A 14,126-nucleotide genomic window follows, 5' to 3' on the forward strand; every position below is an offset into this window, starting at 1 on the left:
CAGTGGCCGCACCGTTTCCATTCCCGAAAATGGCTCCAATCCACCTCATCCCAAGGATCACTGAGAGCCAGCGCCTCTGCCCGTCTCCCCGGCCCCACCATGTCCTCTTCACAGACATTTTATTCCTCCGCCCCGTTTTTAGTCAGGTTACCTGGGGGTTTTGTTGCTTGGTAGGAGTTCTTTATATATCATACGATTGCACCTGTCCTATGAGTCTCTGTCCAGTGGTTACCATCACCAATGTCACACTCATACGCTCAGTAATGCTCCTGCCTCAGCCTCTCCAGTGTGGGATTACAGGAGCCTGCTGCCCACGCTGGCCCTCCCTGTTGTCAGCCACCAGTCAGGCTGCACACATGCCCCACACTGCTCCTGATGCCCAGCAGAGCCTGGCCTGCGGCAGGTGCCACAGGAGGAAGCACCATCAGGTGCCTGGGCACAGGGCACACACACCCCTGTGCACCCTCCACCACAGGCACACACACATTGACAGGTCTCCCACGTGCACCGATGCCCGCTGTCTCCTGCCCTCACGGGGTGGACCACCCCTCAGGAAGCCGCCCCAAATGCTCTCCTGGGCAAGGAGATGAGGACAGAGGTGGTCACGTGTTTTGCTGCCTTCGCTAAGGGGTCCCAGCTGCCTTCCACTGAGAAGTGCAGGCTGAGGAGCCCACTGGGGGTCCTGGGAGGTCGTCCCTTGAGGCCTCTACCCCTCCCTAGGGCTCCCCACAAGCTGATAGCCTCAGTGTCTCCGTCTGACTCTGGCAGCTGGGGGATGGTGCTCCAGACACACAGGGCAGGGCCACCATGTCCCCAGCTCAGCTTGTCTGCCTGGGACACACAGCTCCAGCTCAGTCATGGGGTCATCACGCAGACCGCGCTCTCAGTGGCACCCGTGGGTCACGATAGGAGGGAGGGCGGGAGCAAGGGGGGGACCTGGGAGACCACCAGCCTGGCCCACTCCCACTGGGAGGCCATGGCCCAAGGACTGGAGAGGCTGGTGAAAGGGCAGCTGAGAGGAGAGAGAGAGAAAAGAAGGAGAAAGGGAAGGAGGAGGAAGCCAGAAGCGGGCAGATGGTCATTTATTGAGGATCCCGCACTGGAGCAGTACAGGCCAATGCAGCCCAGAGGGGCACAGATGACCGTGTTCCCCACTGAACGGAACTGACGTCCCCATTCAGCTCCCAGCTCCTGAAAGCAAAGGCAGCCCCGGTCACTCGCAGGGTCCCCCGGGCTCTGAGTAGGGGCTGTGGAGGCAGCCGGGCACGGGGGTCTCGCTGCAGGCTCAGCTGGTCATGATGTGCTTCACAAATGCTGGAGAGGAGAGTAGGAGGCCAGGGCTGAGCATCGAAGCCCGAGGACCTGGCCCCTGGCCCCTGGCCCCAGGACCCCTGGAGCCCACCTTCATAGTTAATGCAGCCATTGGAGTCCTCCTGCCCGGCCATCAACTTCTCCACCTCGTCTTCAGTCAGCCTCTCACCTGGCAGGGACAGAGGGCTGAGTCAGCACCATCTGGGGTGAGAGGTGCCAGGGAGGGGGACCCTGAGTCCCTCCAAAGGGCGGAGCTGCTGTCTAGGGCCCCCCCACCAGCGCTGCCCACCAGACTGAGGCCATCGACCCATTTCTGAGGGCCCTGGGCATCGTGGTGTCTGGATGACCAGTCCCCTCCTCCACTTTATATTTTTTATTTCCAGATTCGGTATCTCCCTAAATTGCTAGCTGGCTCATGCAGGACTCAAATTTGTGATCCTCCTGCCTCAGCCTCCCAGAGTGCTGGCCTCACAGGCATGTGATGGCTACCAGCAATACCAGGCTCCAACACTCTTTCTTTATTCCCTGCCCGAAGGACCTTGATTGTCAGTCTGCCCGTTTCGGGCCCCGCAGTGTGGGGCAGGCAGGCGGCCTCACCCAGGGTGGCCAGCACGTGGCGCAGCTCGGCACCCATGACGGTGCCGTTGCCCTCCTTGTCAAAGACCCGCAGCCCCTCCACGAAGTCCTCGTAGGTGCCGGTGTCCTTGTTCTTGGAGATGTGCTGCAGCATGGGCAGGAACGTGTCGAAGTCCATCATCTTGGTGTTGAGCTCTGCGTACAGGGCGGGGGTGGGGGTGGGGTGGGCAGAGCTCCTGAATGGGGGCTGAACCCCGAACCATGTGCCTCTCCCCACTGGCCCATCCTTCTCACGGACTGCCCCTGGCATGGGTCAGGGTGCCGAATTGAGGTCTCCCTGGACCTGCACCTTGACGTGAGCACCCTTGGCACCCCACCCCACCCCCACTCCAGGCAAGGCCCCTACCTTCCTGCTTTGGCTTTCCCAGGACTCGGAGCACCTCCGCCTGCGTGGGGTTCTGGCCCAGTGCCCGCAAGACGTCCCCGCACTGCCCGTACGTGATCTTCATCTCGCCCTTGGGCGTGCGGTCAAACAGCGTGAAGGCCTCCTTGAACTCTGCAGGAGGTGGGGAACTGCAGGCCACCCAAGTGGGGCAGGACCCCTGCCTGACCCACAGCCCCAGGCTGGGACCCCCACTCACCTTCAATCTGCTCCGGGGTGAACTCGATCTGAAAAAGACCCCAAGACCCTGAGCACCTGGTCCTGGGAGCCCAGCCTGTCCCCAGCCTCACCAGGCAGAACCTCTGGCCACACCTGGTCACCCACCCAGCTCTTGTCCCTGTGCAACCCCATGGCCTTGCCTCTCAGACCCCATTGCTTCCTGAAGAGGAAGGGAGGAAGGTCCTGCTTCTAAACAGATTCCCCAAGGCCACCAGATGGGCTCTGCCACAGAGCTTGGCGTGGACACGTGTCTCCGTGTGTGCCCCCTGCAGCCCTGCCCTCACCTGTGACCCTGGGACAGCCCCATCCCGGTGCAGCATGGGGCTCTGCTGCCAACCGTCTGCAGAGGCCAAATCACGGCCACTCCAAGCCAGGAAGCCTCCTGGGACCCGATGCCCCCTCCTCACCTGACACTAGGTCTATTTTTATCCCTGTCATCACCCTCCAGAGTTCAAGGTTAGGCCAGGGAAGGAGCTCTGAGAAGGGGACGCGCGTAGTGCCTCTCCCTCCACTTCTTCCTTGGAGCCACTCTAAGCTCTGGGTGCCCACCAGTGCCGGGAAACCCCCACCTGCCACCCTGCCCTGCGGTCCCTCCTCGAGTTGGGGGAACGAGTCGGCATTCATGCCTGGGCCCCTGAGAGCTCTCTTCATCAGAAAGGGACTTGGTCCCCTGCTCTCACCGGCCAGCCTGGGGTCCCAGGGGCCACAGAAGGGCCTCTAGGTCCGAACCTCACAGGGGAATCTGTGCCCACCTCAGAGCTGGTGAGACCAGATAGTGCCAACTCGGGGTGCAGGACAAATGGAGCCCACAAGACAGAGGGCACAGGCAGAGAGTGGCGGAGGACCTGGGCTCCCAGGGAGCTCATCATGGAGGTCTTGGAGCAGGCTCAGGACAGGACCCTCGTTGCCACAGACACAGAAAGGGGCTCTGGGAAGGGCGTAAGGGAAGGAAGTGGCCCGCCTTGTGGGTGCCTCTCTTGCTGGGCAGGCGGGGCTGGAAGGGCTCCGCGGTCCTAGGGAGGCAGCCAGGTGGCATGGAAGGGCAGGAGCCAAGCGTGCTGCTATGCGAATGCCACAGGTGGGAGTCACACTTGGCCTCCAAGTTTAGACTCCAGCAAGGACTTCCCGCCAGGAAGGGTTCCTGGGGCCACCAGTCAGAGCCCCACCGCCCACTTCCTTCAGGACTATGCAGACCTCCCTCCCCAGCCTGTGCCTCAACCTCTCCCCCTGAACGTTGAGGCCCGGCCTGACCCAAACGGCTCTGCCTCAGGGATCTTGGCAGGGGTGAGTGTGGCCCAGCTGGCAGGGCTGCTCTGCTTGCTCTCTGCTTTGCCCCTCTAGGAGAGTTGGCATGGACAGGGGACCTCAGCTGGCCAAGGAAGACACCTCCCTGGTTACGGGGATCTTGGAGCTCGGGGTAGCTGCCTCAGGGACCTCCCCACTTCCCCTGAAAAGATGCGAAGTCCCAGGAGAAGGGACAGTCAGCTTTCAGGGCCACCGAAAAGCCCTTCCGTTCCAAACCCAATCCAGACTCCACAGGCATGGTCTCCCTGCAGTGCCGGCCGGTCCTGCCCCATGTCTGACCACCACCCCTCCTGCCACAGCTCCTATGTCCCCTTGGCGTCCTCACCTTCCCCCACCCCAGTCTTCTTCCAGGGGCTCCACTCTCTGCCTGTCCCAGCCCAGCCCAGCTCCTGCCCATGCCCACCTTGATCTTAGAAGCATCGAATTCGACCTCCTTGGGGCGCTCAGGCTCCGGCGCAGGTGCAGGTGCGGGAGCGGGGGCGGGGGCCGGGGCCACTTTGGCCTTGGCATCTTCCTTCTTGGGATCCGGCTTTTTGGGGGCCATGGGGGCTGTGAGCTCAGTGAGGGCGGTGGAGGAGGATGCAGGCAGCAGGGTAGCCCTGCCCCAGGGCTTTATCCTCCTGGACACCTCTGACCCCGCCCCACCCCCACTGGGCACAATAGGGATAGGGCCATAAAAGGACATTGGTGAGGCTCAGGGGCTATTTTGGGGCCTGGAGAGGGCATTGTTCAGCCTGGGAATGGGGGGAGGGAGGGCTCTCTATTCCTCCCAATCACCTGTTGGGCAGAGGGGGGGTGAAGCAGGGCAGAGGCCGATGCTGGGCACACACAGGCACCCACACTCGTGTGCATACATGCCCCGGACTGCTGCAGGTCAGTAGCCTGGAGAGGAAAAGTCCCTGGATTAGTGTGTGCAGCTGGGGGCAGGATACCCCACTGTCTGAGCCACGCTTGCCCTCCGGCCTGGACGCCCTGTGTCCATCTGCCCCTGGATCTGCTTCCAGGCACCAGCATGGAGGCTCCATGTGCTCTGGTGCGTGCTGTCTGGAACATGTGTGCGGTGGGGTCTGGTGCCGCCTCTGTGTGTCAGGGGGTCGTCTGTGTGCCTGTCTGTGCTGGCTGACGTGTGTGTTCGGGACCCTGCCGCCGGGTGCTTCTATTTAGATGGTTTGGTTTGGTTTTCCTAGTGCTGGGATTGGAACCCAGGGCCTTTACATGGAACTACATCCCCAGCCCTTTTTATTTTTATTTGTTTATTTAGAGACAGCGACTTACTAAGTTGCCCAGGCTGGGCTCCAACTTGCCATTCTCCTGCCTCAGCCTCCCAGAAGGCTGGGATTACTCGTGTGTGCCGCTGCAGTCTAGGAACTAGTGTGTGTCTCTGAAACAGGCAGCTGCAGCCCTGGCTAAGGATCCTGGGGGAGCCTGCATCTCAGAGATGCCCACAACTGGGCAGGGGGTGCCCCGGTGCCAGCCCAAGCTCATCCTCATTCCTGTAGCCACCCCAAGTGCCCATTCTGGGGGCAGGAACACAGCACAGTTTGCCTGGGCCACTCTGTGGGCCAGTGGGCGGCTGAGGCAGCATGAGGCCCCTAGACCAAGCCACAGAGCTCAGGGACATCTTGCACACACATTGGGCCCAGCCCCTGCCCAGCCTGGTGCTGGGGATGGTGGGGGTAGGGGCCCCTGGTTATTTTTAAGCACCAAGAGCCTTTGATAGCAACTTCAGAGGCAGTGCTCCCGCCCCCAGACTCCAGGGGCGTTTCTGGGGCACTCAGGGGTGCAGCCCAGCTGAGAGGACAATGTTCCATCATCTCCACCTGGGTCCCCTATGGCCACTCCAGGTCCTCCTCAGCCCTGACTCAGCTCACTTGGACGGGACAGCAGTCTAGGGCTAGGGGCCTCCCCCTGGGACACATTCCTCGCCTCATCTGGAGGGCAGAACACCCCACATCTGGAAATCTCACAACATCCGGGGCTGGGGGGGGCACGTTTTTCACTTTTCTCCCAGATGTTTGGCAAGAAAGAGTGGGGGAGGGTCCACAGAGACAGCCAGGAGCTCCAAGAAGTGGGGACAGCATGGGGCACGGCCAGTGCCCTCCGGACAGTGCTGGCCCAGCCTGCTGACACACAGAATGGACGATTCTTGGATGACCCATGGCGGGCACTGGCGCCAAGGTATGACCTGGTCCACTTTCATTCATAATTGCTAACCCAGCCCAGGCCGCACACCACCTAGCCACCCAGAGCCTCTGAACTGTTCCCCAGGAGAACCTCAGTGTGGCATGTGGGTGACACACACTGACCTCTACCCTGTGCATGGACAGAGGGCAATGGCACCCTGATTCCCTCTCTTCATCCACCGGGCAGGTATGGCCTGCAAGTACCCTCAGATGGAGGCCAGCCGGACATGGGAGCCCAGACCTGGCCACTGGATACCTCAAACCTGCAGCAATTGCTGGGCACAGTGGTGCACGTCTGTGAGCTCACCACTGGAGAAGCTGAGGCAGGGGATATCTAGGGGTTCCAGACCAGCCTCAACTATATAGAGACTGTGTCTCAAAACAACACAAAAACAACAACAACAAAAAAAAAAACAAGAGAGGCCCAGTCCCCAGCAGAGACTCATCGGTCAACAGAACTGCTACCAGGATGGGGGAGGGGGGGCAAGCAGTGGAGCCAGCGGGTCACACCTTCCCTGCTGGGTCCCAGTTACAGAATGATGGCTCAGAAGATCCTGCAGGGCCTGAGGGACCTAGAGCGCCAGAGGGTCCTGCATCTTCCCCTTCCGAAGACCCAGCTCTGATGTCCAGTGGTGTTCCCTCATGTTGTGCTTCAGAGCCCCCCTGGGGGCCATGCTGGGGACAATGTAAGTGCCGACTTCTGAAGGCCAGTAGGCTGAGGCAGGAGAGTCCTGGCCACACCAGTCTTCTCTGCAGTGCTTCCCTCTCCCGGGTCTGCACAGACTGGGCCTCCCCCTGTGGTCCCTTGCCGGGGACTCTGGCCACCAAAAGCTCCTTGTCACTCTGATCTCAGCAAGACGCCAACTCCTCCAGGCAGCCTCCCCAGACCATCCTGCCATCTGCTGGCTCCTGTCCCTGTGTACCCTGCCATGAGTGCCCCCTTGTTAACCTGTCCTGTAGCCGAACCCTCCCTCCCTCCCGTGGACTCCATCTGTCCCAGCAGAAGTGTCACCCACATCCCCAGACACTCAGTAAACCTTGCAGGAACAAATGTCCCACATCTCCCATCTGCTCACACCTTACTGGGGGGATAAACCCCTCCTGAGCCCCTCCTGGAGTGGGGTGAGGGGAGATGGGGTGTCGTTGCATGACAGGCAAGAGCTCTGGGGACCACAGAGGGCCCCCGGCTGCCCCCCACACCCACTGTGGCCCAGGTTGGCCCTCCCTGCCACCCCATCCCTGGCTGAGACACTTCTCAGCAGCTGGGACAAGGCAGACGGCAGGTCAGGGACAGGAACCAGCTTTGGGTTCAAACCTGGAACCCCAACCTGGACTTTAGACTCAGGTCTTACCCCAAACTCAGACCCCAGAACTCAGAGTCCAGGACCAAACTCCACACTAAGAACCCCAAACCCAGAACCCAGACTCTGAAGCCCAGGCCACCAAATCTGGACTTTAGAGGCAGAGGCCACACCCCAGGGCTTAGGAGTCTAAACCCATGCTCCAGAGCCGGACTCGGACTTCAAACTCCAGAACCGTAACCCCAAACCCAACCCCCAGATCCAGAAGTAGGTGGAGGCCGAGGGCTGTCTAGATTGGCACTGCCCGATGCCCTGCAGATCGATCAGCCCCACAAGCCTTGGAGGTGGGTGCCTGGCTGACTTCCCGGTCCTGTGCACACTGCCCCAAGCCCACCTGGAAGCTTGGGCTATGGTGGCCACGAGTCTGTATGACAGGGGGCCGTCCCTCAGGCCCCAAAGCCAGAGGCAGGGAGGAGGCGATCAGGCTCCCACTGCACTCCTGCCCAGCCACAGGCTGCCCGCCCGCCCGCCCTGGCCCGCCCCTCCTGGCCCGCCCCTCCTGGCCCACAGCCCCTGGGCTGGGCCGCAGGCCCACACTTCCCGGAGGAGTCGAGAACGCGGCCTGGGCCAGACCCAGGGCCGTAGAAGTAGGTCAAATGTTGCCATGCGGCAGGTCCCAGGCCTGTCCTGGCTGCCACTCACTTGCCAGACACGTGCACCCATGTCCACTGAGACGCAACCCTTACTTCACACCGGGTGCCCATGATATCCCCGCCTGGGGCTCCAGGGGTCCCGCCTACAGCACAGATGGGGGGACCAAGCAAGCCAGTGGCGGTGAGGGCCACCTTGCTATCTTGGCCAGAGGCAGCGTGAGGTAGGCGCGGGCCCAGGCCCAGGAGATGACTGTCTGGGCCAGTCCATGCCACCCCATGGCTCTGAAGCCATGTGTGAAAGCCCGACTCCAACAAGGACTTCCCAGCAGAGCTGCTCTGCCACCAACAGGATGTGGCCGGCTTCCCAGAGGCACAGCCCAGGGCTTAAAAGATGGGAAACTGCCGAGGGTGAGGAGGGAGACTCCCGGGCTTCTACGGCCCTGGCTGCTCTCCCTTTCTCCCAGCCTCAGTTTCCCCACCCTGTACCCAGGCAACAACAGCTTCCCAGGATGATGGGGTCAGAGGACAGCCTCTGCCCTTGCATCCCAGGCCATCTGCACTGTCCCACACCACACACAGACAACTCTGTCCTGGCTCGGGCGGGCCCCTCCCTCTGCCCACTGTGCTGACTGGGACCAGATGCTCCAACCTTGTGGTTCTGGGGTGGGGGTGGCAAGGCTCGAGGGCTGGCAGGAGAGCCCTGGGTTTGGCCCAGGGACCTATAATCAGCTCCTGCCCCTCTGATCCCAGCCCAGGACTGACGCTTGGGGCTGTGGTGTCCTGGCCGGCTGTGGCCACGGCCGCTATATTTGGGAGCCCGATTCAGCATGAAGGAGGGGTGGGCAAGCAGCAGCCTCCAGCACCCAGGGCCTGGTGGGGGACAGGCAGGGACAGCACAGGCCAGGCTGGGGCATTCTGGATGAGGGGGGTGGCCCTGCATGTTTTGGGGGGCCCGGCCTGAAGGGTGTCAGCCTGACCCTGGACAGTCAGTGCCAGTAGGGACACAGAAAACACAAAACTGCAGTCTCTCTGGGAACGCTGAACCCCTTATTTCTGCAGAGTCTCAACATGAGCTAGGGCCATGCATTCCTGGAGAATGAGGCAGAGTGGGGGGCTGTGGCGAAATGGGGGACTGTGGGGGACAAAGTGGGGGGATGTGGCATCATAAAGGGCTATGAGAATGAGGTTGGGGGAAAGGGCCTGGCATGGTGTGAGAGGTACCTGAGAAAAGGGGTTTAGAGGAAAAAGAGTGAGTGTGGCCCACAGCCCCCACTCCCCAGCCCTTCCCACTGCTCCAGCTTCCTAAGGACAGATGGACAGGGCCCGCCTCCCCCGCCCAGCAGGGGCCTGTGGCCTCCCTGCCCTGCCCTGGACATTCCCTGCCACTCAGCCAAACCTTGTCCTCTCCCACCAGCAGTCTCCCAAAGAGCAAATATTTATTGTCCTTGGAAGAAAAAAAAAGAGTCCCCTTTTAGGATCGGGGTCTAGGAGTGGCTATTGAGGTTTGCAGGGGCTTGGGAGCGGCCCGAGATGACCAGAAACCCCCGGGATGGGCGGAAGGAGGAGGAGGAGGCAGGGGAGGAAGGGATGCCACTGGAGCTGGCCTTGGAGGCAAGATCCCACCTTTCTGTCCCCCAGGAGGGGGCTGAGGGTGTCCGGACCGGCGCCCAGAAGAGGAGAGCACCCGTGTGTCATTGGTGTGCGCAAGAGGGGAGCGTGCGTACGTGTGTCCCTGCGCACGCACGAGGCTCCAGCCACGCGTGGGGAGGAGCGGCCGGGAGCTCGGGGCTCTGCGTGCGTGTCGCTGCGTGCGCCCGCATCGTGGTGGGGTGGGGCCTTTTGAATGGCCAATTCAGTCAAAAATGCAAGTAAATTTAGCAGAGGAAAAAAAACCCGTCAGTCAGACTGGAAGTCTGAATTGAGTGGTTGTTCGAGCGAGCGGATAGACGAGTGTCTCGGGCAGGCAGCTCCTGCTGGGCGGAGGGACGGCTCCCCCCCCCCCCCCCGACCGTGGAGTAACAGGAGCCGGGACCCTGGACCATAGCAGAGACCCCGGGGACGAGGACAAGGGGGTGTAACAGAGGGGGCAGCAGTGACAGCAGGGGGACACTAAGGAAGCAACTGCGGTGAAGCCCGTGGAGGAGGCGCTGCGGCCAGAAGGCTTCCCTGTCCCCTCGCCAGCCTCACCACAGCATAGCCACCCACCCTTGGGCCCAGGCCTGTCCCCACGGGACCCCACCCAGCCCAGCGGTGGCCCCGCCTGAGGGGGTACACACCCCCTCTGCAGCCAGGGGATGGACACTGCATTAAAAATGGCCGAGCTTCCAGCTAGAAATAGTGAGGTCGATCTTGGTACCTGGCGGTGTGGTTATTTATCCAACCGCTCGGCCCACCCGGTAGCCGCGGCTGGGCACACAGGTCAGGTCCGACTGTTCCAAGATCCCCTGGACATGCCCACTCCACCTCTGCCCACCTAGACTGTGCTACTGTGGAAAGGGTCACACTTAAATGTGTACACGCACACCCCACACTCACTCAGGAAACCAGCCCATACAGGCTGGGCCAAGAGCCTGGCACACTCCTCTGCTCACAATTGCACACACATCCTCATGGTAGATAGATGCCTTTGCACACACATTCATAACGTGGACACAAACCTGCATACCTCTGCACATACATTGTGTGTATGTGTGTGTGGGGGGGGTGCTGGGAAGTGAACCCCAGCTGCTCTACCACTGAGCTACATCCCTGAGCCTTTTTATTTTCTACTTTGAGGTAGGGTCTTGCTAAATTATCCAGATTGGCTTCAACTAGAGATCCTCCTGTCTCAGCCTCCAGGGTAGCTGAGATTACAGGTATACCTCACTCCCATAAGTGCTTTTGCACACAGATGTGTATTCACATGCTTTTGCATGCACGCCCATACTCTCCCACACATGCACCTTTGAGCTCACAAACATAGAAAATACTCAGGATGCAGACAGCAAGTGGGAAGGAGCCAGGATGAAGGGACCAACACATCGCCCCCACCAACGCCTACTTAGTGTGTGAACGTGCGAGTCCAGGTGTCCGGGGCCTTTCCACCGCCTCCTTCCATGATCCCCGGAGGCCCCCTGGCCCGTCCACACGGGAAAACAGAGGCCCGAGCTGAGCAGCTGGCCAAGGAGGTCGGTGTCCCTGGGTTCGGGGCCCATGGGCCTCTGCATCTGTGTTTTTCTTGGCATGTCCAGGCCCGATAAGGATGGGGTCAGAGCTGGCCCTCGTGGGAAAGGGCTCTCTGCAAGGCTCCCGGTCTGTTCCTCCCATCTTGAGGACACCAGGGCCAGCAGAAGGAAGGCCACAGGGCACGAGGGATGGCTGGGCAGGCACATCCCCAGCAGTGCCTCTGTGAGGGCCGCACAGGTGCCCTGCAATCTAGTTAGAAATATTATAGGCAGTGAGACAGGGCTGGGTCCTCAAAGGAACTGGTGCAGATACCCTACAACTATGGGGAGACAGACACCTCCAGCTGTGGGCCAGGCCTCAAGACAGAAGATCAGACAAATACACCCACAACTCAAATGCTGATATTCTAATTAGTTCCCTATTACCCTGGAGTCTATCCCATCCCCCAAGGGGAAAGATCACAGCTCCAAGAATGCCCGCTTCCTACGCTTCCTACCTGACTTACTTTCTCCTCTGTCCTAATCAATTTGACCTGAACTATTGATCTCATTGTCCCACCTTATGCCCATCTGCCTTGTGAGTTCCAAGTCTTCCCCCAGCTTGAACCCATGGTTTTACTCTATAAAAGTCCCTGGAAATGACAGAGTCCAGGGCAACCCACTTGGGACCCCTTCTGTCTCTCAGGCAGCAGCTTTCTTTTTTCTCTCAATAAATACATTCTGCCCTTCACCTCCGCTGGTCCTAAAATTCATTCTTCGGTATTAGCGAACACAAGCTCCTACCAGACATAGTAGGTTGGGAGTTTCATTCCCCTGTATCATTTGGAGGTCCCTGTTTCGTCCCTTCGACCACCCCAAGACTCACAGGTGCAGGGCTCAGAGCAGAGGGCGAGGGGTTTGACCCCCACACTAGGGAGCCCCTAGACTGGAAGCAGGGCTGGGTGGAGAAGTTTCCAGGAGAACAACTGGAATTTCATTTCAGGGGCACTGGGCATTGTCTTCCCACCCAAGAGCCCTCCCCTGCCCAGGCCTCAGGGTTCACCCCTGTGCCTCGGGGTGTGGGTCCAGCTGTGAGAACCCTGGGACCTGAGACCACTCCCCTGTGGCTGAGTGGCAGAGACCTTCGGCCCTGCCTGGGGACTTCCAAGCGGAGGGCCTGAGTATGGCCTCAGTCAACAGGGACAATGGCTGGGATCTGCATAAACAAAGGACTCGGCTCTTGGCAGATAAACTGGGTGGGCCTGGGGAATTCCCCACCCCACCTCAGAGTCCAGACCTGTGTCTCTGGCCCAAGGATATGCCCCCGACTACCCTACCTCACGGCCCCTCCTGATCATCCTGGTTCTCCATGGAGCTCAGGGAGAAGCAGGGGTGACTTGCCTGGCTGCCAGGGGCCTCTGTCATCACCAAGCCTGGGGCTGGGGGGCCCAAGAGAAGACACCCCAGTCCCCTCACCCTCATTACTCCAAGGAGGGCAGCAGCTGTAGGGATGGGGAGATATGGGGCTGGGCTGTGGGGGACTAGGTAAGTCCCCCCTACCAGCTCTGAGGACCCTCACTTCTGTCTTCCAGCTGGGGATGCACCTTGATTCTCCAACAGCGTCGATCACAGTGCTTTGATTTGGGGGGTTCCAGGGGGGTGCTTTCTAACAAGGTAACTTGGGGAATGACAACCCTGATGCAAGGAAGCCCCTGCTCCTCTCCCCTGCCCTCTGTGTGCCAAGTCACCCTTGCCCCACGGTGGCACCCTGCTGGACACAGTAGTGCTGGGCTTGGGGGGGGGCACTGGTTGGCCTCTCCTGAGGGCAGGGCTGGCAGGAGCTGGGTTAGAGACTTCAGGTGACCCCACTGCAGGACCAGGCCTGGTCCCCTCCAGCTCCCAGCTGGCATTCAAGCTGTGCACAGGCACCCTCCGGTGGTGGTGGTGGGGTGCTGTCTATGAGGCAATGATCTACCTGTCCCCAGGGAGGGAATTTCAGCCTCTTTCATACCTGAAGTGACCCTTGGAAGGCCTAGGGGTTCAGAACAGGAGCAAGGTGACTCCAGTGTGGCACTGCTGCCCCTCTTCCTAGCTGGTCCAGTGCTCTGTGACGTGTTCCCATGGGGCTGCCCCTCCCTGCCCTAGATGTCCCTGGATCCACCAATTCCCTGCCTATCTTCGGAGGAAACTGAGGCCCAGGAGCAGCTCAGGTGTTCTCAGATGGTCCAGGGTGACCAAGGACCACCTACATGGAGGGTCCTTCCAGGCTGCATAGGGCCAGAGTGTCAAGACCAGGGCTCCCTGGGCTTAGGTCGCTCTCCGAGGTCCCTCTGCCACAGCCCGGCCAGGACCCAGTGTCTGAGCACCCACTCCCACCCCTCCTTCCTGGCCCCCTCCTCCCTTCAAACCGCAGGGCCCGGCGGCCTCTGGAACGCGTGCCCAGGACCTCGGTGATATTTTGAGTTTAAGAAAACTTTGCAGTCGGCAGCTCTTAAAGGTTATAAATAGCAGCAGAGGGAGCCCAGGCCAGGAGAGGCGGAAACACGTGTCAAACACGCCTGGGGGGGATTCCGAGCTCGGGCCCCCTCCCACACACACCAGGGACCCCTGGCTTCTGGGCTTTTTATGACCACCAGAGCGGGAAGTCACACCCCACCAGGAAGGCAAGGCGTCTGGGAAACGAGACCCCTTCTGGCCCCCACTGGGATCCCTGGCTGGGTTGCTGAGGCACCAGAGGGCTCTGCAGAAAGGGGATCTGGGGGAGCTTTCTCCCCACCTACTGTAGCCCTGTGCGGACGTCAGAGCTGTCCAGTGGGGACGCCCAAGGTGCAGGGGCTCTGGACAGTGGCCTCTCTAACCCCAGAAGCCCCTGGGCCAAGGATCAAGGCAGGAAAAGGATGACTTCAAAGTCAGGATGACTGCCCCTTCCACCAAATGTGGGTGCCTCTGTATTCGAAGGGACCTTAACTCAGTCTCAGGAAATGTCTCAGGGA

At 60.5% G+C, this 14,126-nt stretch overlaps 1 protein-coding gene across 2 annotated transcripts; it reads right to left on the reverse strand.

Annotated features, from left to right (window-relative positions):
* Nucleotides 1-1,066: 1,066 nt before the first annotated feature.
* On the reverse strand, nt 1,067-4,464 carry Myl3 (myosin light chain 3). Of its 2 annotated transcripts, none has more exons than XM_003477033.5 (6): nt 4,257-4,464; nt 2,529-2,556; nt 2,294-2,443; nt 1,909-2,082; nt 1,403-1,480; nt 1,067-1,314 (listed from the first exon to the last, which is right to left on the reverse strand). In XM_003477033.5, exons 1-6 carry the CDS (start codon nt 4,395-4,397, stop codon nt 1,286-1,288), a joined length of 600 nt encoding a protein of 199 aa, XP_003477081.1. In that variant the 5' UTR covers nt 4,398-4,464; the 3' UTR covers nt 1,067-1,285. The 2 variants fall into 2 exon arrangements, with proteins under 2 accessions (XP_003477081.1, XP_063117142.1); XM_063261072.1 differs by lacking the exon at nt 4,257-4,464 and adding an exon at nt 2,833-2,883.
* Nucleotides 4,465-14,126: the final 9,662 nt, after the last annotated feature.

The sequence above is a fragment of the Cavia porcellus genome, unplaced genomic scaffold (assembly GCF_034190915.1).
Source record: "Cavia porcellus strain 051 isolate PalLab524CR breed Dunkin Hartley unplaced genomic scaffold, mCavPor4.1 scaffold_14, whole genome shotgun sequence".
Classification (NCBI taxonomy): domain Eukaryota; kingdom Metazoa; phylum Chordata; class Mammalia; order Rodentia; family Caviidae; genus Cavia; species Cavia porcellus.

Coding starts and splice junctions, on each gene's coding strand:
- Myl3 (XM_003477033.5), bottom strand. CDS start 4,397: ATGGCCCCCAAAAAGCCGGATCCCAAGAAGGAAGATGCCAAGGCCAAA. Junction 1,481..1,908: donor CCACGTGCTGGCCACCCTGG/GTGAGGCCGCCT, acceptor TGTCCCTGCCAG/GTGAGAGGCTGACTGAAGAC. Junction 1,315..1,402: donor TGGCTGCATTAACTATGAAG/GTGGGCTCCAGG, acceptor TCTCCTCTCCAG/CATTTGTGAAGCACATCATG.